General features: G+C 44.3%; 1 protein-coding gene across 2 annotated transcripts in view; it reads right to left on the minus strand.

Annotated features, from left to right (window-relative positions):
• ADCY5 (adenylate cyclase 5) overlaps positions 1-22,798 on the minus strand; it is a 331,144-nt gene continuing 308,346 nt past the window's right edge. For both annotated transcript variants that reach the window (XM_037912014.2, XM_043525548.1), the window contains 7 exons: positions 19,873-20,048; positions 11,214-11,240; positions 10,225-10,357; positions 6,848-7,111; positions 6,249-6,453; positions 5,350-5,474; positions 1-2,564 (listed from right to left, as the gene is read on the minus strand). In XM_037912014.2, coding sequence (XP_037767942.1) covers positions 2,436-2,564; positions 5,350-5,474; positions 6,249-6,453; positions 6,848-7,111; positions 10,225-10,357; positions 11,214-11,240; positions 19,873-20,048 — 1,059 coding nt within the window. In that variant the 3' untranslated portion in view covers positions 1-2,435. The remainder of the gene's footprint in view (positions 2,565-5,349; positions 5,475-6,248; positions 6,454-6,847; positions 7,112-10,224; positions 10,358-11,213; positions 11,241-19,872; positions 20,049-22,798) is intronic.

Here is a 22,798-nt window from a genome sequence, read left to right on the forward strand (position 1 = left end):
TTACCAGTGAAACAGTGTTTAATATAGTTAAATTACTTAAATAGATTTCAATTTCCATGGGAAATCATAACGGTATCAATTTTTATAGGAGCTAAAATAAAGAGTGTGTATACCCCTTGAAATGATCATGACACACTGTCAACAATCACAGTCAGAGATACTGGGGACTTGAAATATCATTGACAACACAGCTGCGCAAGGTGGAGCAGCAGACTGATCAAAAGTTAAGAATACAGACTTTAGTAAAGTAGAAAGCAAACCTAAATATGAATGTACATCATGAAGATAATGAAACTCACTGAGTGGTAGAAAGGGATAGAAGGGGGAAGGGAAGGGAGTGGTCATTGTGCCATGTAACGAAAGTATTTTGCAAATCAGAAAATGCAAAGCAGCAAAAGTATAGTACAAGGGCAGACTTGGCAGTTTTACAGAAGTCAATATACTATACTTTTCAAGGATGTGGCCTATTAAAGGGGAAAAGGAAGGATCACAGGGGTGCCATTTAAGCTCAAGTTTAAATGGCTGGATGCTAAGCAACATAGTAAATTAATTAGGACAGGCCCATGCATTTTAACTTACTCTTGTTGTAAAAAATAAAGTGAAACACTTATTTTATAAATCACCACTATAGTGCAATCATTAAGTTGTTAATACAGTAATTTTTGCCCTGAGAAGAGTCGAAAAGAACTTTACTGAATGTCAAAATATGAGTCATTTTAGTGATAGCCAAATTCAGTATCAAAACTCTCCCCTCATAGAATATAAAAAATAGGGCTTTAAAATGCTTTTTAAAAAATAAAATAGCAAGGGTTTATTTTTTACAAGTTAAAAAAGGTACATAAATCATAGCGAATTATTCATATACCCCTTCTCGCCCCCGGTAGTAAGAGGATATGTTCAACATGATATCTGTGTCACTCTAAAGATCTCCTGAATCCACATACAAATTATCCATCTGTCTTCTTTTTAAAAAGATAGAATCATCTAACTCTTAAAATAGCTGTGAATCATTAATTTAATTAAATGTCTGCTACAAGATAGTCAACCTGGCAATGCAGTACATAGTTCTTTGTAAAGGCAAATGGCACTTAGAGTCTCTTGGACACTTTTTTGTATTATCAGGCTTCTATTAATAGTTGCTGTGAGAAAATAATTTTAAAGGAATTGTTAAAATGATCTTATTTTTGTTCCAGTGTGACAGTTTTTGCTACCTTCAGATGAAGATTTGCTTAGTGCTCTTCCCTGTTATGCTTGTCTGATATTCTCAACAGCTCAGTTATTTATCATGCCTCCTAATTCCATTCACTGCACTCTATCGCCCCCAGCTGCATCTTGAATCCTGAAATGAACAGTTGTTTGTAATGATTATTGTACTTGATTTCTGTAGGGTTTTCTGAATTTTCACTTAAATGCATCTGACTCGGCCTGCAACCTCATCAAGGGTTGTTTGATTGTTTACTCTTAGTCTGAAAACTGCCAAGTCTGTATTCAGAGAATAATGCACGGAATGTTACATAGTTCTGCAGGTTATATATACACAACCCACCACACGCTGGTGTGGACAGACTTTTTTCTAATATATATAATTTACAAAATATAGAATTTGGTATATCTGTTAGATCTCCATGTTTTCAATATTACAAAATAAAAAATACAAAAACAAGAAAGTTGAGGGGGGTTCCCCCTAAAGTGTCTCTTGTTTTCATCTAGTCTTTCACATGTAAACTGATATATGTGTATATATACCAAAGAAGAGCACAGAAGACTTTCATTTAATAAATATGTTTGCAGAGCCATGTTTCCTCATCTTGATCTTAGGTGTACCAGTCCTATTCAGAAGAGTAGTCTGTTAGCCATGTAAGGGAAAGGGGACAGTTTTATATGGCAAGGTGTCTTTTTCAACCTTAAAAACATTACCGATGCTGTTCTGAAAGGCCCTTTGTGTAGAATAGTGGGTGTCACTTTTAATTTTGAAAGCCTATCCAAACAGCCAATAAAAGAACAGGGGTACACTTGAAAGAGTTGACTGTATGGAACGGAAACATTATAGGAGTGCAAATCCTTTCCAAAATAATGCTTTGTAGTGAATCATACATTCCTTCAACCAAGTAAAATTTTGTGTAGCTTCAATAAATATTTAAATATCTTATGTCCTATGCAGCAGCATCATTTTCAAAGCTCCAATTCATTTCTTTTATCTGGGAATTCCATAGAGGTGCATCTTTGGTCGATTTAGCACTCCACTGGGAATTAATCCACAGTGTTTTCTTTCTTCTGCACTGCATGGCATGTGGCTAAAGTTTATTTGCTTGTCAGAACCATGCTCTAAAGTCGTTGCATGAAAAAATGCAACTGCGCTGTCTTTTTGGGTCCAGAGCTAAACAGCAATTCTTCTCCATGCAAATACCATTTTTAAAGTTGTGCCATGGTTGCTGCTAACTGAGCGGTGGCCCTTCGTTTAGGAAGTAGGTGGTCATTTCTCCTTTACCCTTTACCTTAACGACCCCTCGACATTCCAGCTGATAGCTGTTGGCTGCTAAAACCTGGTACATGTCTGTGGTCACCTGCAGAGAAAGAATAGATTAGAAGTGATAGCAGAACGGATAAACTTGCTCTACCCATCTCTCTTCAGCCATGTAATCCGCACATGCAGTTAATTTTGTTTTGTTAAAATTTTCTTCTTTGTATCAACCAGTTTTTAGGAAGGTGGCCAGCACAAGTTATGTAACTACTACAAGCTGCAAACAATGAGTTTCAAGGTCATATTGGACACATCAGCTGCTCTCCAGCTGAGGGTCATGATTCTAGAGGCTGGGAAGAAAATATTACTAGCAGTTCCATTTCATGGATCCACTATTCTGCTGAAGTTGATTTACTAGAGGGGGAGGCCAGGTTACAAGGGATCACAATATGAAAAAGGTAAGTCAGAGTTATAAGCTTGCCTCTAGAACCCAGGTAAAGTGCTAGGTCATGATCCCAGAGAGGGGAAAGGAAATATCCCATTTCATGTCTCCAGTATCTGCTTACATTAAGGAGGTGGGGTGCAGATCACAATATGAAAAAGGTTAGTCATAGTTAAGGTTAAGATTCTGTCACAGGTATTTTTAGTAAAAGTTATGGACAGCTTGTGGGCAATAAACAAAAATGCTTAGGCTTGCAGCTGCTCCAGCCCCCCCCCACAGCTCCTGTGGCAGGTGCTGACCATTGCTGCTCCAGCCCCTGGGGGACTGACCCAACCCCAACCATGGCTCTGACAGGCCAGCTGTTTGGTGGCACCAGGGCTGACTGCTGGTTAGCTGTTCTGGCAGCCTCCATCCTGGCTGCTGCTCCAGTGGTCCCAGAGCCAGCTGCTGCCAGTTGTTTTGGGGGCCACTGCTTCAGGGCTGGCTACTGCTCCGGCAACCCTGGGGCTGGCCGCTGGCCACCTGTTCTGGCAGCTGCTGCTGCTCCAGCAGCCCTGTCCCAGAAGAAGTAATGGAATCCGTGACCTCTGTGACAGATTCGTATCCTTAGTCATAGTACTAAGCTACTGCATCTAGAACCCAGGCGCAATGCTTGGCAATGTTCCTGTGAAAGTAGGGTGCTGTTAGGGAAGTAGGTTGGAAATTCATTTAAATTGTGGCCCCTATGAAGTAAACCCTTAAATAGGTTAAATGGATAATACACGACTCATGTCATTTCTCAGGAAGCTGCAAACAAACAATCAAACTGGAAACACACTAAGTGATCAAATTGGGTGAAAGACAACAAGGATTGTTCAGGCACTATCCCATTTCATTCTGCAGTTTAAGGCAGCTGCCATTCAAATATAACCATTTGTTACCTAGAAGAACATTTTCAAAGGGGTAGGGGCCAAATTTTCAAATATATTTAGTTGCCTAAAGAAGCAGTTTAGGCACCAAACTCATTGGGAGTTAGACCCCTAGCCTGCTTAGGCTCTTTTCTGAAAATCCAACTAGACACCTAACTACTTCTGAAAAGCTAGCCCCAAATCCTTTCAGTTTAGGGCCTAGCACCTGACATCTGTACACAGAAAAGCTGATCCAGTCATCCTCTGGCAAGAGTCCACTGATTTTCCACAGCCTGATAGATCCTGAAATCTAACTGCACTCATTGTGTTAACTATCAGTGTGGGCAAAGTGACTGATAATTTCCTGAACTCTCCTTTGAGTATTGTGTTGTATATATGTCATACCCATCTATTTATCAGCTCACAATGCAGCTCATTAAAATATGGTCACTGCAGATTGATCTACCGCAGACTCTGCTCAGTGCAGAATTGTTCCTTACAACGTTTTCTCATGCTCTGTTCTCTGGGTTTATATGTTTCCACGTTTATCTTCATAGGGCTGGAAAGTCACCAGTCTAATCTGTTTTACTAGAGAGAAAACTGCTCACAGATATTCTTAGGTAGAAAAGTTTTAATAAATAGTGATCCAGTTAACTCTCAGTTTAGCTGAAAAACACAAAATCCTCACTTGGATTTGGCATCATTTACTCTTATTGATGATTTTTATACCTCTGCAGTATGGTACTGAGGAATGATGATACACAATAGTGTTTAAGAGAAAACAAGACTGTATGTGCCATGTGACAATGGAAATGAATTGCTGGAAAGCTCACTCTCTTTGAACACTGAACAAGGAGCTTGATTAGAATAAGAAAGATTGCATTAACCTTAAAACTACTCTCTCTCTCTGCTTCTCTAGGGAAATGTCCCCACCGCCATGCCTGTCTGAAATCCTTCTACAGTTTTGAAGAAAGAGTATATATATACTCTCACAGAATACAGGGCATCATTGTGACAGAGAAAATTAAAGACATTGTAGTTTGTGGAAAATGCTGCTTACAACAGATAACAGTAGCCACAGAAATAAGTTTGTGAGGCAAGTCCTAGTAAACCAAAATAGCTCTAAGATTCTCCTTGCTTTTCTTTAGCAGTGAGGTTGTGTGGCAACAAAACGTCCTTTGGAGTAGGATATGGCTATAGTTCTGTGTTAACATGTTATCTAGTTGCATGGGGCTCAACAATAAAGTCAATGGGGTGTAAGTCAGGGCAGAATTTGCCTCCTACTATTACTTCCCCCAGTGCTTTAATAATAACCTTCACAACATCCCTACAACATACTAACCCCCAACTGAAAGATAGGGAAATGAATGAATTGTCCCAAGACCACATGAGTCAGGATCAGAACTCAGGATTCCAGGCTCCCAATACTGTGCTCAGGCCCCTTGTTCACCTCTCTCAACCTACTATCTAAAAGTTTGGCATAAAGTGATGAAATGAGATGGTTAGATTGAAAATCCCATAAAAGATACATTTTGTGTTTTATGTTAATTAAAACTCACCTGAATTCTGTCAGGAACACCTGTACTGTCCATTCGACTGGCTACATTGACTGTGTTTCCCCAGATGTCATATTGAGGTTTGCGTGCTCCTATTACCCCGGCTACCACAGGACCAATATTTAACCCTAGAAACAGAAAAGAAACCCCAGTGCTTCAGGTCCACTGTCTATACACCATCACCCAGGAGTCATGGGAGCAGGCTGTTCATCAGGCACATATATGAATGTCCCAAGGCTAGGCATTTCCCTTTTTAAATCCAGAAATAACCAATAAAACCTTCCAGCTGTGCAATATGTTGTTTTTTAAAGCTGTGGGCAGATTGGGAGAAGTATATGCCACAGGGAAGAACGGAGTCTTCTATGTGATAATACAGAGTCCTGATGATTTCCTTAGCCTAAATATCACCTTAGGGGGTTGTCACATTCTTTTCCTTCTCATGTCTTCCGCTATTTTTAAAAGGAAATGTAATGTGCAGGTCAGGTGATAGAATGACAGGCCTTGAGACTGAAGTCTATGTCCACATAGCAGTTGTACCAGGGCAGTAACAATGAAAGATTCCCAGTCCTGCCCAGATGCCAGCATGCCTCAACCTTTACACAGTATGAGCCTCTGTGACTGTTCAATCTTTGGCCTTGCTGCGGCCAACATCACTTCCCTACTAGTGCCAATCCTAGTGGTGGTTTCCATAAGTGAACACTTGTCCTCAAAGAACTGGACAGACACACCAAAGAAAAGCATCATAACTAGTTCTCTGTCCCAACAGGCCGGATTCACTGGAATGAGCGAACTTGTAGCTTTTAAATATAAATTAAGCTGCACTTTTAACTCTAGATGAAGTGGCCAGGTTGGAATGAACATCAATAAAAATTAATTCTGTAACCTCAATCCAAATACGTTACCTATTTTCATTTGGAAGTTGTTGAACGAATGCTCATTAATGTACTTCATTTGGTCCATTAACTTCATGGCAAAGTCAGCCAGAGCTTTGATGTGTGTTTTTCCCACCTTGTCATAAGTAGAGTCATTGAGGCCTGAAGCAGCCATGTACGTACTGCCAATGGTTTTGATCTTCTCCAGCTGCCGGAATTGGTCCTCACTTATTATCTGTTTCACAGAAAGAGACCAAAGTTACTGAATAAGACTTGATGCACACTAATACATGCTGTTTAACTCATCCTTATAGCAACAAAGTATGGCATGGCACATCCAGTATGAAAAATCGTATCAAGCGTGTCCATGACTCTGTGGTCAGAGTCCATGAATTTCCAGCCAGGTAACAATATGTAATACACAAAGGAAGGACAATTATTTGGTGCTGCAGAAGAGGGTAAGGAAAAGAAAGTGACCTTAAACTAAAACAGGTTAAAGACTGAGAATGTGTGTGTTGAGGACTGGACTGGTCCCATTGCTGGTTGACTTCCTTCTCATGAGGGAAGCGTTGAACTGATTCTGTTTGCTCTGTCAGTAGAACTAGCAAGATTAATGGTCTCTCACTCACTTCATCAAAGTCTGCAATAATTTCATTGAGGAGCCTCAGACATTCCACCCCTTCGTTGTTTGCCTCTAACTCCACGTAGAACTCCGAGAAGTTGCTGATGGAGGCAAACATGACAGCCACGCACTCACAGGACTGGTAATACAGCTCATCGTTTCGCCGCTCTTGTGCCAGGAAATGGGCTGCCACGTCCTTTGGCAAGATGTTGTGGAGGAGGCGTCTATTGTACGCCTGCAGCTCCTCCATTTCCTCTTTCTCTTCAGTGGCCTAGTTGAGAAAAGAGAAAGAGAATCGTGCTGGCCATTCTAGTTACTACTTGGGAGGAGAGAGAACTGAAAGTGAGCTCACAGAACCAGAGAGCAGAATATTAATGCACTTCAGAAACATGGTCATACTTGGTGTAAACATTTGCCCTGTTTTTGAGCCTGCTCAGCTCCCACGAGGAGATCATTTCAATAGGGCCGAGGTAGAATCAGCACCTCACAGGATTGTACCCTTTGTCCCAGGAAACTTAGTTTGCATGAGGTTTGCTAATACATATGGATGCTCATGAAATGTAATTACAATTGAGCTTACACAAAATCAAGCTAGTCTATAGCTCTCTCAGCAAACCTGTTCAGAGTTACTGTATTATAAGAGAGATCTTCACCATAGGAGTGCAATCCCCAGCCCACTCTGCGCTGACCTGCCAGAGTCTGGAATAGATGACCTTCAGGTCAGTCTGCAAAGTCTATCTGCTTTCCCAGGTATTTTCAGAAGGGGAGGAGGAGTATGTTTGAGTGGATGGGAGGTTGGGTTGGAAGGGGTTGTGGAGGGGTGTTAGTTTCTGAACATTGGCCCAGCGTGCATGGATTTTAGGAATATTATTTAGATGAAATGGAAGCTTTTGGATGGATGTACTTTCATAGGACGAGGAGGACACAATAAAATAAGAGTATAAGCCAGGGGTCTCAAACTCAGATGACCATGAAGGCCACATGAGGACTAGTACATTAGCCCGAGGGCCGCATCACTGACCACCACACCCCGCTGTCCCGGACCCGCTCCCACTCCACCCCTTCTGTGAGGCCCCGCCCCTCCCAGGGGGTGCAGGGTGTGGCAGGGGGCTCAGGGCAGGGGGTTGGGGTGCAGGAGGCAGGTGGGGTGCGTCAGGGGGCTCAGGGCAGGGAGTCGGGATGCAGGAGGGGTGTGGAGTGCAGCAGGGGGCTCAGGGCAGGGGGTTGGGGTGCAAGAGGTGTGTGGGGTGGGGTAGGGGGCTCAGGGCAGGGAGTCAGGGTGCAGGAGGGGTGTGGGGTGCAGCAGGAGGCTCAGGTGCAGGAGGGGTCCAGCAGGGGGCTTAGGGCAGGGGGTCGGGGTGCAGCAGGGAGCTCAGGGCAGGGGTTTGGCTGCAGGAGAGGTTCGCGGGGTGGGGCAGGGCTGGCTCCCTGCCTGCCTGTCCTGCCGACCTGCTGCTCCAGGAAGCGGCCGGGGGGGGAGGGGCAGTGTGTCTCCCCTGCAGCTCCCATTGGCCGGGAATGGGGAACCGCGGCCAATGGGAGCTTCGGGGGAGGTACCTGGAGGAGCGGCCAGGGCAACACACAGACCCCTGCCCCGCCCCTCCCCCCCAGGTCCTGGTCGCTTCCTGGAGTGGCGCAGGGGCAGGGCAGGCAGGCAGGGAGGGAGCCTTCCCTGCCCCCGGTGCGCCCTGGGCCAGAGCCGCTTTAGGTAAATGCTAGGTGGGCGGGGGTGCCGCGGGGAGCTGGTGGGCTGCAGAAAATAACCCTGCGGGCCGCATATGGCCCGCAGGCCATGTGTTTGAGACCCCTGGTATAAGCTCACTATGTGACTCAGACTTCAAGGATAATCCTTCTGAGTTCTCCTTGTAAACCTAATTAGTACCAGCTTTGCAGTCAGTGAACTCCACTGATTTCACTGGAGATGCTCCTGTGAGAATGGCATCAGTCCGGCATATATTGTGCCTCTTCCATGGCTACCATCTGGTAATCGCTTTCTTCCCTCCCCACCCCCCTGAAAAACCACAAAACAAAAGGAAGGAAGGAAATCTGTACAGGCTGTAAGTGTGAACCGTGTGGCTAATACACAATAACCACTGAACTGCCCTCCTCACAGCAACACCAAACAGCTGTCCCAGGTAGTGTGTGCTTTCACTCCTCTGGAAACCAGGACTTCAGTGATGGCTTCCTGACACTGTGAACCTGATTTATACAAATAAGGCCACTTCTGGAATGTGATATTTCCAGGTCTGACACGAAAAACAGGAACATGGAATCTACAAGGGCCAATCAGATCTGCTTTCCTGCATGGAAAATGCTTAGATCCATCTGGAGAAGCAACACTATCGAAGGACTGAGCACAGGATGGGAACTCTGAATACTAAACTTGGCTCTGTTCTGAATCGTGGAGCAGCCATGGGCACGTCCCCTCACCTCTCTTTTGTTTCCTCATTTGTAAACTTGAGGTAACAATATTTACCTACATGTCAAGGGAGCACTAATTAGTTAATGCTTGTACAGAAGTTTGAAGCTGTATGTGGCATTATGTAAATATCCTATTATTATTAGTGTGATATCTTGCTATGTGAATATTAATCCATTTAGTCTGGTAGCAGGAGTCCACTAACAGCCAGAATTTGACTGAAAAAGGGAAAAAACTATAAAGCATCTAGCCAGCTCCAGTGCTTTATGTGAGAGCGAAGTTGAAAACTCCACTGTGAGTCCTTCAAACATTCATTCATCTTGTACCCTGATGGATTTACCTTGGTTATTATCCTGGCTGGCTCAGCTGTGTTATTAGGGATTGTCAAATTGTCCAGCCTTTTTAAAAAATTTAGCCACAAAACATTCATAGGATCTAAATATGTTAATATACCCAAACTCCGATAACCATATCTCTGAAAGCTGCAAACTAAAGCCTACCCAACTTGGTTTCTGCTTAGATTTCAGAGGTGGTTTCTATGTTTGTTTACATAGAGATCAAGGTCCAAAAGAAGCAGAGATGTCTGATAACTTCTGAAAGCTGTACAGACTTTTTCTGCTGCCTGCCTCTGATTTCAGAATTCAGCAGCATGGTTAAAGAAAACAAATGGTGCCTTGCTACGTGACCTTTGGCAAGTGGTCTAACCTGCCTACGCCTCAGTTTAGCCAGCTGTAAAATGGGGATAACGCTTACCCCAATAAATTAAGCATCATAGCATCCCTGTAGATAAGGCACATCAAGTGCTTTAAGACCCTTGAATGAAAGATGCTACAGAAGTGAAGAGCATTATTGGTCTGTCGGATTGTAGGCAATGTCCAGCTCTAATTCATGGGCATTTGATCACACTGTCCGTCACTATAGGGCAATAGTTTTGCATTATGCAAACACATATAGCACCCACCCACCTGCAGTTTCCAAAGGAAGTCGAGCCTTGCTGTGGATTCCACCTGCTGGGCATGCAGATATAATGCCAGGACAAAAACAGTTATGACGATAGGGGTCACAATCTTCAGTGCCACTCTCGACACTTTCTGGGAGCTAGAGTCAAGGAGAAGACAGAAGCCTGTGAATATTCTCAGCCCTTTGCTCCTGACCAGGAAGAACATAGCTGTAACTGTAAGCTCCATCTCTCTCTTGAAGGCACGATTGTGCAACCTAATGTTTGTTTTGCAAGAGCAGTGGAGGGAATTTTCCTGACTCGCCATTTGAACAATGCTTGTGGTCGCTTGCAACCTTTGCAGTTGATAATTGGTTTCAAATATGACATCTGAAACTGGCGATTAGATTAAACTTCTTAAAGGAACATTGTCAATATAAAAGCCATTTCTAAAAAGCCACTAACACAACACTATACTCGGTAAAACTGAAATAACTTTAAAAATCTTGTTTACTTAGCACCATTTATGCTTTTTTCCCTTCCCCATTAGGCTTGGACAGTGAAACTAGACTGCTTAGTTTCAAGGTGTGTGTGGTTAATAGCTAGTCAATCTCTCTCTCTCTCTTTCATTTACAATTATTCAAAAGTTACACTTTATGGAAATTTTAAAATCTCTTCCCCCCCCCCCCCGCCCCCAAAATCCCTTTTGAATTTAAAATTATGAAAACATTTATTAAAGTAAAACCTTCAATCTTTTTTAAAAAAACAAAATCTACAATCTGGACCAGTAGCTAGTTGGCATCATCCCTTTCAGAATACACCCCAAGAACAAGCATACATGCCTGGTCACTATTCAGCACCTTTGAAGTATCTATACTTTATTGTGCCAGCTCATAGGAGCAATGACAAGAACTAGCAGAAGCCTTGCTATCTGTGACTCAAACATGCTGCTACTACATTTTTGTGAACATTTTAAAAGGCAATTTTGGACATGAAATGTGAAAAAAAGAAACTCACCATGTTGATGTTGCATTAGAGAACTCACTGGAAAAAAATCAGACATATTTAAGGTGAATATTTTGGTTTGATCTCTTCAGGAGTAACACAAAAGTCTTTTTGACATCACTGAGGACTTTACAGTCCTGCAGTTTTAACACTGGGTGGCGCTACAATCCTTTTAAACAGTCTTTCATTACTGGCCAGTAGTTACATTGAAAGGTGAAGAATGATGCTATTACATTAATTTCTCTTGAAGTGATAGTGTGAATTAAACATACATTATGTGTAAAGATCAGTGGGAAAGTTGATTTTCAGAAGACCATCCAGGATTTAAAATCCAATGGAAGGCACTTGGCAAAAGCCTGTGCATGTTTCAGAACATTTCTGAACTACCGGATCCATCTTCCCAATTCATGAATTCTTTAATATTAAAAAGGAGCTTATAATAATAATAATGGTAATTTACTTAATGATTGTCATTATTGCAAATTTCAGTGTGTTGTAACAGAAATCACCAATTTGCGCTGTAGCGACAATGTGGTGGCATGATCTAGTTGGGCTTGGTCTTGCACTCACTGAAGTTGGAGGCAACCTTCTGTTGACATCACGGGTTCAGGAATAAGCACACTGTTGTTAACGGCATAATTGTATAGTTGTTACCCTCGTGCTCCCCCCAGTCCGCCTTCTATTTGTCATACACACTCATTGCATTTTCAAATAGACTCTGAATACTTTGGGCAGGAATGCCTGTGATTGCTATACATGACATGCCGTATGGTATGATATCTCTGGATCCTTAAAAGCACATTAGCACTGCCCACCCCATCCTGCAAGGCATTCAGTTACCAACGCTGAACCGTGTTATAACATTAGTGAAAGTGCCCTCGCAGCACTATACAGATGAATATTAGCAGGAGAAGGGACTTCTTTTAAGTAAACCAGCGGTTCTCAACCTGTGGCCCGCAGGCCGCTTGCGGCCCAATCAGCAGACAGCTGTGGCCCATGTGACATCCTCAGGCCCATATACAGGTAGTACATATATTGTGTGGATGTAGCCCACATAACAGAGAGAGAGCTGCATATGCGGCCCACATTGGTAAATAGGTTGAGAAACACTGAAGTAAACTTTAAGGGTCACTTTAGATACCAGTTTGCATTACTAGTACTGTGCTGGGTATGCTGCAAGAGACATTCATTTAACAGAGTTGTTGGAGAGGGCGGAGGGTATGCTCCTCTTACAAAGAAGGGGTGGCAAGGCACTTTTTTGAGAGTAGCTGCCTCGCAAGTTCCTGTCTGATTGTTTGTTTCATGTTGCTGGGGCTAGGCTGTAGTATGAATTGAGTGTTCAGTGTCGAGCACCCTATATAAGTATCTTTGCTTTTTTAACTGTTTACACAGAAATAAATCAATGATTATTATTATGGTGCCATTGGTGTGCATTGTGCTTTACAGGCAAATCAGAGGACATAACCTTACCCTGAGACCTTACAATATCCCTGAATACTTTGTGCTAAACTATTGTGCAATTTTTGTTATACTGAGACTAAAGCTATGTCTACACTTAAACCACTATCAAACGCTTCAGTGTAGACACTCGCTACAACAACAGATTTTCTCCCATCACTGTAGTTAATCCACCTCCCTGACAGGCAGTAGCTATGTCGGCAGAAGAATTCTTCCCACCAGGGATTAGATTGGCAAATATATCGCTCAGGGAGCGTGGATTTTTCACACCCTTGAGTGACGTAGCTGGTTCAACCTAACTTATAAGTGTAGACGTGAACTAAGAAGACTATTTGACTTATCGCTGTAGAATTAGAGATCGAATCCACCAAAACCCAAGAAGCATAGTGAAAAAACATTTGGTTCCCTAATCTTATTTCTTACAGAAGATTTTCTGCTGTATTGAGACCAGGGATCCCTCTCATTTTGATTTATAAATACATCTTTATCTTGCACACTATTCATATCAGACTTCTTAGCCACTTTACTCTGCTACACCAGCAATACACAGGGTCCAGGCTGTATGTATCAGCGTACACAATTCAGGAGCTTTGGAGATTGCTATGCCTGATCTAAACTGTAGGCACTAACCTTGGCTGTAAATCATAGGGATAGGGAAACGGTGATTTATAATAAAGCCCTGGTGAACAAAAAAAGCCTGCTGCCGCAAATGATTTCTTTCTATTAATAGGTTGAGGGAGACTCATGTTTTGTGGCAGGAATATTTTACAGCGTTTGCACCGATTGGAACAGCAGAAAAATGTACTATTCAACCAGGTTAGTGTATTTCCCATCTGAGGGCAGTGGATATATATGGGGGTTGATTCTCCCCTGTGGCGAGGATCTACCTGACACAGGATAGTCGTGGTGAGAGACGGAAGAGGCCATCAGGGTGCTCGTTGTGTGACTCCCAGATCCTGCAATATCTGCCCCGGGTGTAAGTGAAAGTAGCTCTTCAGCTGCTCTAATTCACATCACAGGCATAAGGTGACTTAGGAACCTCGTACTAATAGAGGATTGGCATAGCAAAGTAGGACGAGTTAAGTGGGGTGTGTGGGGGAGATGACCACATGGGAAGACTTCTTACCTGAGCTTGAAATTTCAGGAATGTCCTTTGACAAAAGATTCAGCAAGAAAGCATGTATTATATGGGTGCAATATATACACGTAAGTGCTTGGTCGGCCTGACGGCTGGGGTTCTCAGGAACACTGGCATTCAGTAAGTATTGAAAGATTTGGCCAAGCTCACTCAGTCATCCCTATTAGTTTGTAACAATGTGGCACAGAGGCCCATTGGTGCCTGCTGGCCAAGTGCTCACTGATCTGTGTCAGCAACTCCTAATAGGCCTGATAAACTCACTACACCTAACACACTGCTTTTGCAGTAAATTATTCCCACATAGTGTCTTGTTAGGTATCAAATGAAAGGTGGTGTCATTAATATCAATGTGAAATGTATGTACTGATGATATTTAAAAAGTTATGTACAGAAAATATATCCTGAGCGTCTGTATCAAAGGTATGAGTCACCAGTAGGGACAGGTTCTCTCTCAGCACAGGGGTGTTTGGACAGCTAGCTAATTTACATATAAATAAAGCCTTGTATTGTTTCACAACAGGCCTCTCTTCACTGATTAGAACTGAATGCTAATAAAGAACAGAGATGTGAAGTCAGCATGAAGGCAGCAGGCACCAGAGAAAAAACAGGCTTTGTCTCCACTTAAACCACTCCACTAGCACATCAGTGTAGAGAGGTTCTCCCATCGCTATAGTTAATCCACCTCCCCAAGAGGCAGGTAGCTAGGCTGATGGAAGAATCTGTCTGTCAGCATGATGCTGTCTACACTGGAGGTTTGGCTGGCATCATAGATTTCTCTCTCAGGGTTGTCGAGTTTTCACAGCCCTGAGAGATATAGCTATGCCTATGTAAGTTTTCAGCGTAGACCTGCCCCTAGAGGGTTTTACTGATGCTGGGGACAAAATCACTAACTTTGGGGGAAAATAAGAGGAAGGGAAAAGGACACGTCTTGGTCCATCACGGAGGGCACACAAAGGACAGGGCTTTTGGACCCATGAACAGTGGATCCAGCCATGTGGGTTGATGATGCTGGGAGAAAGGTTTAGGTGATTTTAGACAAGGATTTTAGCCTGTTAAAGTTAAGTTTAGACACCAAGGAGCGTGTTATACTTTTTATTTCATATGTAACCATTCCTGTTTCCATTAACCTTACCCAGTATCTTAATCTTTGATGATAAAGGTATGATTGTTTCACTATATCTCCATGCTGTGGTGTTATAAAGGACCTGATCCTAAGTTGGGGACCTGGTCAGTGAAGCTGTGTGTATACTGTTCCCTTGGGAATAGTTACTGTGAGTGTCCAGTGACATGGGCTGGACACCACCAGGAGACACTTCAGAAGAGGAGCTCAGGGACTGAAGTACACCAAGTGTTAACCTGCAAGCAAAGGTAAGATGGCAGAGCCCTGAGGAGACTCTTCGAGTGACTAAGAGAGTGAGTGTGTCAGGGAGCTGACACCCAGTTTAGCACCAGCAAGTCTTTCTCTGGCTGAGGAAGGGGGATAATCAGGTGACTCACAATCCTAGACACAAAAAGAAACCATCACAAACAAGTCTGGGAAAACTGGGGGAGCTCCAGATTTTTTTTTAATGGAAAAAAGCGAATGTTGAGCCATTATTTAAAACAAGTAAATGGGACGACCTGGGCAACTAGACTGGTTAGTCTGACATCAGTCTCAAGCAAAATCATGGAAAGGCTAATATGGGATGCAACTGGTAAAGAAATAAAAAATGGTAGTTTAATGAAAGACAGTCAACATGGTTTGATGGAACATAGGCCATGTCAAACAAACTTGATGCTGTTTTTTGATGCGATTACAAAGTTTGGGTTGTAAAGGTGATTTTTCACATAACATTCTGATAAAAGAGTAAGCACTATACCAAATCAATGTAGCCCATATTAGATGGATTAAAAACTGGTTCACTGACTGATCACAAAAAGTAACTGTAAATGAGGAATCATTATCCACAGGAATATAAGTCATAGGACTGGAAGAGACCTCCTTGGTCACTGAGCCCAGTCCCCTGCTAGTGCAGAAAACACCATCAAGTAATCCTGTTAATAAACTTATCAAGCTCCATCTTAAAATTAGTTCGGTTGTTTGCCTCCACTACTCCTACTGTAAGAAGGAGGGGGTGTTTCTAGTGGACTTTCAGAGGGACTATTCTTGGCCTCATGCTATTCAATATTTTTAGCAATGATCTGCAGAAAACATTAAGTCATTGCAAGTGAAGTATGCAGATAACACAAAAATTGTTGGAGTGGTAATTAATCATGGGAACAAGTAGGTAATACAGACCAAGCAGGATCGTTTGATAGATGCGCTTCTTTGGGCAACATGTGTAGGAGCAGCCCTAGGCATTTTGCCAACCAAACAATTTCAGCCCCCTGCCCCCCAAAAGCGGCAGAGAAAATAAAAAAATGGCCAGCCAACCAGTGGAGGAGGGGGGAAAAAAAAGTCATGGCCCCTGAAAGCTGGTGCCCAGGACAACCGCCCTGCTGAACCAGCCCTGAACATGCATTTTGAACACAGCAAAATGTGAGATCGTACATCTAAGAACAAAGAACATCGTTCACACTTACAAGATGCGGGACTGAATCTTGGTATGCAGTGACTCTGAGAAGGACTGAGGGGTTACGCCATATAATCAGCTGAACATGAGCTTCCAGTGTAATGCTGTAGCTAGTCAGCAAATGCAATCCTTGCATGAATAAACACAGGAATATCAAGTGGGAGTACAGAGGTGGTTTTACCTTCGCGTACGGCATTAGTGAGACCATTACTGGAATACTGCATCCAATTCTGGTGTCCATACTTCGAAAAATATGTTGATAAATGGAAAGTGTTCTGCAAAGAGCTACAAGTACAGTTCAAAATCTTATAATGAAAGGCTGAAGAAGCTTAATCTAGTTTATCCAAGAGGAGGTTAAGAGCTAACGTGATCATGTCTACAAGTACCTACATGGGGAAGAGATTTCTGATAGTAGATGGATCTTTAGTCTAGCACAGAGGTGGGCAAACTACGGCATGCAGGCCACATCCGGTCCATGGGACCGTCCTGCCTGGCCCCTAAGTTCCCAGCCAGGGAGGCTAGCCCCCGGCCCCTCCCCCAGTGCCTCAGTGTGCCGCACTTTGGCCCGCCACTCCTGTTGAGCAGCTTGGGCAGCAGGGCTGGCTCCGGCCAGGCGGCATGGTAAGGGGGTGGGGAGCGAGGGGGTTGGATGGGGTGGAGGTTTTGGGGGGCAGTCAGGGGACAGGTAGCAGTTGGATAGGTGTGGGAGTCCCGGGGGGGCTGTTAGGGGGCGGGGGTGTAGATAGGGGTTGGGACAGTCAGGGGACAGGGAGCAGGGGGGTGGGGTTCCAGGGGGTGGTTAGGGGGAGGTTGGATGTGGCAGAGGTTCTGGGGGTGTGTGTCAGGGGATGGGAAACGGGGCGTTGGATAGGGGGTGGGGTCCCAGGAGGGGCAGTCAGGGGACAAGAAGCAGGGGGGTTGGATGGGTCAGGGTTCTGATGGGGGCATTCGGGGCTGGAAGTGGCGGATGTCAGGCTGTTTGGGGAGGCACAGCCTTCCCTTCCCGGCCCTCCATACAGTTTGGAAACCCCGATGTGGCCCTCGGGCCAAAAAGTTTGCCCACCCCGGTCTAGTAGAAAAAGGCATAACAAGATCCAATGGGTGGAAGCTGAAGCTAGCCAATCCAGAATAAACCTAAAATGAAAATTTCAAAATTGAGGCTAATCAATAAATCAGTAAATCTACCTTGGTGCAACTTACCTAGGAACATGATGTACATTCCATCTCAAGACTGGATGTTGTTCTAAAAGATATGCTTATAGCTCAAGCAGAAGCTGTGGGCTTGATGCAAAATTACTGGGTGAAGTTTTCTGGCCTATGTTATGCAGGAGGTCAGATTGGATTATCATAACGATGCCTTTTGGCCTTAAAAGCTATGAGTCTATGAAGTTAATTTTCTCTCCTGCATGGCAGATGAGTTTTACGTAACACTAGCTTTGCTCTTGTAGTTATACTTCAAGTGTCAGGATGCTGGTGTGTCATTGTAGTCATGTCTAGTGATTTCCAGTGCATTACTATCAGTCTTCAGTTGCTTGCATGGTGGGATGGTTTGTACCCAGAAGTACAAAGTGACATCTGTATAGTTCCTAATGAGTGAATGTATTCTAAAGCCTGCAGAATAGACAGTAATTATATAACTACATCAGGAGTCCAATTAAAGTATCATGAGGCTGTGTTTTTTATGTCAGCTGGACGTGGTGGTACATCTCTAGATTGTATGTTGTACACTGACTACCCATCTCCCATAAGACACAAATGGATTGCTATGCTTTGTGGTGTTAGCTGCTAATGGAGCTTTTAGTGGAAACAAAAATAATTTAATGAGAATACAGCAGCACAGAAATTTCTTTCTGGGAAAAACTGCTGATTTCCTCCACCTTATTACTGACATTTTGATTGCGGAGTGATGTAAATTACGCTTTTAAGTGCTGTAATCTTGCAGAACGCTAGGTTTAGCAAGAATGTGATGCCTTTTGGGGGTATAAAATGCTTTTTTTCTCCAAATTATGTTTCTATGTTATTTCTTCAAACAGGCAAAGCTATTTAGGGATAAATTTTCTCCTAAAAGAAGAAAATAAAACCCCCAAAAGAGATTAATTGCATCAAAACTACTGACAATGAATATGGCAAAGAAGCGATACTAGTGCCACTTGGCTTCCTGCACAATTTTGTTTGCTTATGCTAACAAACTATTTGCAATGATTCCATTGTAAATTTAAAGGATAACCTATAAAATCATAAATTATTATTGGACACATAATAATACTAATAAAAGTGGTTTTGAGTGTTATGAAAATTGAGCATGCCCAGCTCGAAAGAATCAATGGACACCAGAAAGGACATGAAACCATCCATGTGGAGCAGTTGTCTCCATCTCAAATGATGTGAAATTAGGACAGATGAACATGTAAGAAAACAATGGAATATGTGGTGGGCAACTCAGGAGGAGAGTGTGTGTGAGTGTGTGCGCACACGCGCACACGCCCACCCTCCCCAACATCTTGAGGAGATTCCATCATCAGTGGAAGGAGGTTTGTTCAGCAGCATTAGTGCAAGCTTCCCTCACACTGTGCTTCAAAACCCTGACCTTGAGGGACCAATGCACCTCTATAGATAAAAGGATAGCTTTCATTCCCACTTAGTCCTTGGCCTATTTGCAGAGATTGAGAGTTAATGTCACTGTTGGCTTTTGAGATGTGGACATTAGGAACAGGGCGGACATCACCAGGTAGACATCAGATAGCGATTTTGAGTCACTACTAACCTGGGCTGGATTTGAAGCAACAACCCAGAGGTGAAACCCAGCACCCCAGTATTTCATTACCAAGGGCTTGCCTACAGGAATAGTTAGTGCATGGTAGGCTGGAGTGTAAATCTACCTCGTACTAGCCTGCCAAGCACTAATGGTTCACGTGTACCCTTCTGCCCCACACTAGAAGTTCCCTAGTGACCTACTCTCATTTCAAAGCTGGGTATCTCTGAGACCACTGAAACTCCTAGTGCGCGGTACCAAGGTTCACATGGACAGTTAGTACGCAGCACAGTAATGCGAGGTAGCTTTACGGCCCAGCCTGCAGTACGCTAACTGTTCATTTGATGAGCCCCAACTCTCTGAGCCATTCAGACTCTGTTGGTATTTTTATTTTTGAAGTAGCCACTTCTGTCTTGACAGTGTTGAAGAGTCTTATGCTAGAAATCAGAACAGCTCACAGCCTCTATGTTAAGAAAAAAAAAATCCACACTCATTCCAATTACGTTTTGCCAGTAATATTTGATCGTTACCGAAAACCTGACAACCAGGTTTAATCTTCAGGAGAAGATTTCTAAGGTGTAGAGGCCTGTGAGATGGCACGGAAAATAGGAACAATGATGGAGCCTTAATTTGTTGTGACTTACACCTCAGTACTGCAGTTCCACAGTTTACGCACTGTAGACTCAGAAACCCAGTCTTCCGAGTGATATGGAGGCATCATTGGGAGCCAATATGATGGAGGAAGACATTTTGAAAGTGAAATCCACTTACACAGTGTTGGCTGCAACTAGAAGATCTGCATTGTCAAAGAGGTTCACCCCTGGCACCTCCACAATGAGAACGTATATGAATTCGATGATCAACATTAGGATCAGTTTCCCAATGCAGCTGATCTGAAGGAACACAGAGCAGGCCAGGAGACTCAGTAAGACACTGTAGGTAAAATACTGTGTAAAGAGAAAAAAAGAAAACAGGAGAGAGAGAAAACTCAGTAGGACAAAGCAAACCAAAACTAAGAGACATAACAGATCATATAGAGGGAGTAGTAACCCTACCCCTGAGCTAAATGAACACTTAGACTGAAGGTCAAGGTGTGTGTGTGTCCCCGGGAGGTAGCAGAAAGCACCATCACATTAATATTACAGTAAAATGCCTAATGTTCTAAGGCCAGATTCTGCCCTTGGTTATACCGGTGCAACATCATGGAACTTAGTGGAGTTGGAGCAATAGCCACATCCGTCCCATCCTTTACCAAGCTCAACGTGCCAAGCAGAGTGGAGGGGATGGATCCTCATCCGGCCATGAAGCAGCATGGCTCAGCTTCAGGGCTGCAGTAGCATCCTCGGCCTGCGAAGTGGATCCACCAGCCCTGCTCCCACTCCACCCTCATCCACCACTTCCAGATAGATGCAGCGTCTCCTCAGTTCCCATTATACCTAATTCTGCTCCCCGCTCTCTACACAGACCTCACTTTAGCTATGTATGCGAGTTGTAGAGTACACAACACACACTGCATACCTCGCTGACATGCAGTGTAGATGGTGAGGCAGGGCTTAGGGGAACAGGGTAGAGGGCCCTATATGACGCTGGCAGACCAGGTGCCAGCTCTTGCAAAGGCTTTAGGCCTCAGCCAAGCACTGACAAATTCACTGCTGGGAACCAGTCTGTTTCACGTAAGGCAGTATAGTTAAGATGGGTATTGGACTTATAACAATGTGTTTAGTCTTTATGAAATGTTTGTAAGTTGCTGCATGCATTAATTTCACTTATAATTTCTTTATCACCTGCTGCAAGGTAATATTTAAGTTTTTGTTTTGTAACTGTAAAAAATGTTTGCTCTAAAACTGTGAACTCAGTCAGAAGGGATATCTGCTGCTCATCGAAAAGGCCTATCAAAACTAAACAGGCCATTGTGGGACATCACGATACAGACGCTATTAATTGCCCCTGGACACCTATGAAGAAACTACTTGCAAAAGGGCTCATCCCATCAGCTTGAATTCTGGAAAAAGAAAAGAAAAATATCTAACAGGAAAATTTTTCATCTTTTTTGCTGTTTGGACTCTCAGAGGGCTGGAGCCATAGGCGCCGACGCCGTGGGTGCTCCGGGGCTGGAGCACCCACAGGGAAAAATTGGTGGGTGCTCTGCACCCATTGGCAGCCAAGCTCCCCTCCCCGCCCCCTGCCTCACCTCCCCTCACCTCATCTCTGCCTCCTCCCCTGAGCACGCCGCGTCCCTGCTTCTCCCCCTAGCTCCCAGCGCTTTCTGCCGTGAAACAGCTGTTTCGTGGCGTAACAAGCTCTGCGAGGGAGGGGGGAGGAACGTGGAATGCTCAGGGGAGGAGGTGGGGAAGAGGCGGGGCTGGGGATTTAGGGAAGGAGACCAATAGGGGCAAGAGGGGGGCAGAGTTGGGGCGGGGACTTTGGGGAAGGGATTGGAATGGGGGCGGGGTGGGAGGGGGCAGGGCAGGGGTGGAGTCAGGGTGGCGCCAGGGGCAGAGGGGGTTGAGCAGCCACTGGTGCCAGCAGAAGTTGGTGCCTATGGCTGGAGCTCTGACATAGAAGCAGAGATCCAAGGATGAAACTGGATTAGCCCTAAAAGACATTAAACTCTTACAGATTTCTACAACTCTGTCACCTTTTGGAACCATAGACTGTAACTCAGTTGTGTATTTATGTTGCTTGCTTTAACCTTGTAATAAGTCTAATTTTTCTTAGTTAATAAATCCTTAGATAGTTTACTATAGGACTGGCTACAAGTGTTGTCTTTGGTGTGAGATCTAAGGTGCAGATTGATCTGGAGTAAGTGACTGGTCCTTGGTGACTGAGAGTAATCTCAGTATTGTTGTGATCTTTGGTAAAGTCACAATGTATCACTAAACTCAGCTTTCCTGGGTGGCAAAAGAAACTGGAATGCCCAAGGGGACTGTCTGTGACTCCCTGGTATAGTGCGTCAGGAGTTCACACTTGCTACTAGGTTGGTGAAATCTAATTATAGAACATACAGTCAGCTTGGAGTCTCTCCCCTGCTTCTTGACAGTCTGTTCTGAGGTCAGCACTCATGGTTGTGAGCCACTCCAGACAGCGTGACCCGCAACACACCTCAATGCTACGCATGGGTGGCGGGTGGAGCCCCCCTTTGGGGAGGCTAGCCCCCGGCTTCGCCCCTTCCACCCACACGGCCTGCTCCTGAACCAGAGCCCCGAGATTCCCTGCCCCCACCGTGGCCAAAGCAACAAGCCCCCCCCACCCAGAGGAGCCCCGAGCACCCCACCCCTTGGCCGGAGGAGCCCCAGGTTGGCCGAAGCCCTGAGTCCCCTCCACCTGCCCAGAGGAGCCCTGACCCCGCCACACCCCTACTTGCCTGGAGGAACCCCAGGCCAGCCATAGCTATACCTCCCCATCCCTCCCCAGACCCCAAGCCGCCCATGAAAAGCCACAGCATCTCTTCCCAAAGAAGAACCTGAGCTTTTGATATACCCCGCGCAGGTTCCGGGGCGGCTGAGGAGGCGGTATCTGCTACTCAGCTTCCTGGATTCATCAATAATCTCTCTGGAGTCCAGGGAGATGACTGATGAACCCAGGAAGCTGAATAGCACATACTGCCTCCTCAGCCACCCCGGAACCTGCATGGGGCATAACAAAGCAAAAAGGTCCCCTGCCAAACCCGCAAGCTGGTGGCCAGCAGCAGCGTCAG

This window comes from Chelonia mydas, chromosome 11, assembly GCF_015237465.2.
Source record: "Chelonia mydas isolate rCheMyd1 chromosome 11, rCheMyd1.pri.v2, whole genome shotgun sequence".
Lineage (NCBI taxonomy): Eukaryota > Metazoa > Chordata > Testudines > Cheloniidae > Chelonia > Chelonia mydas.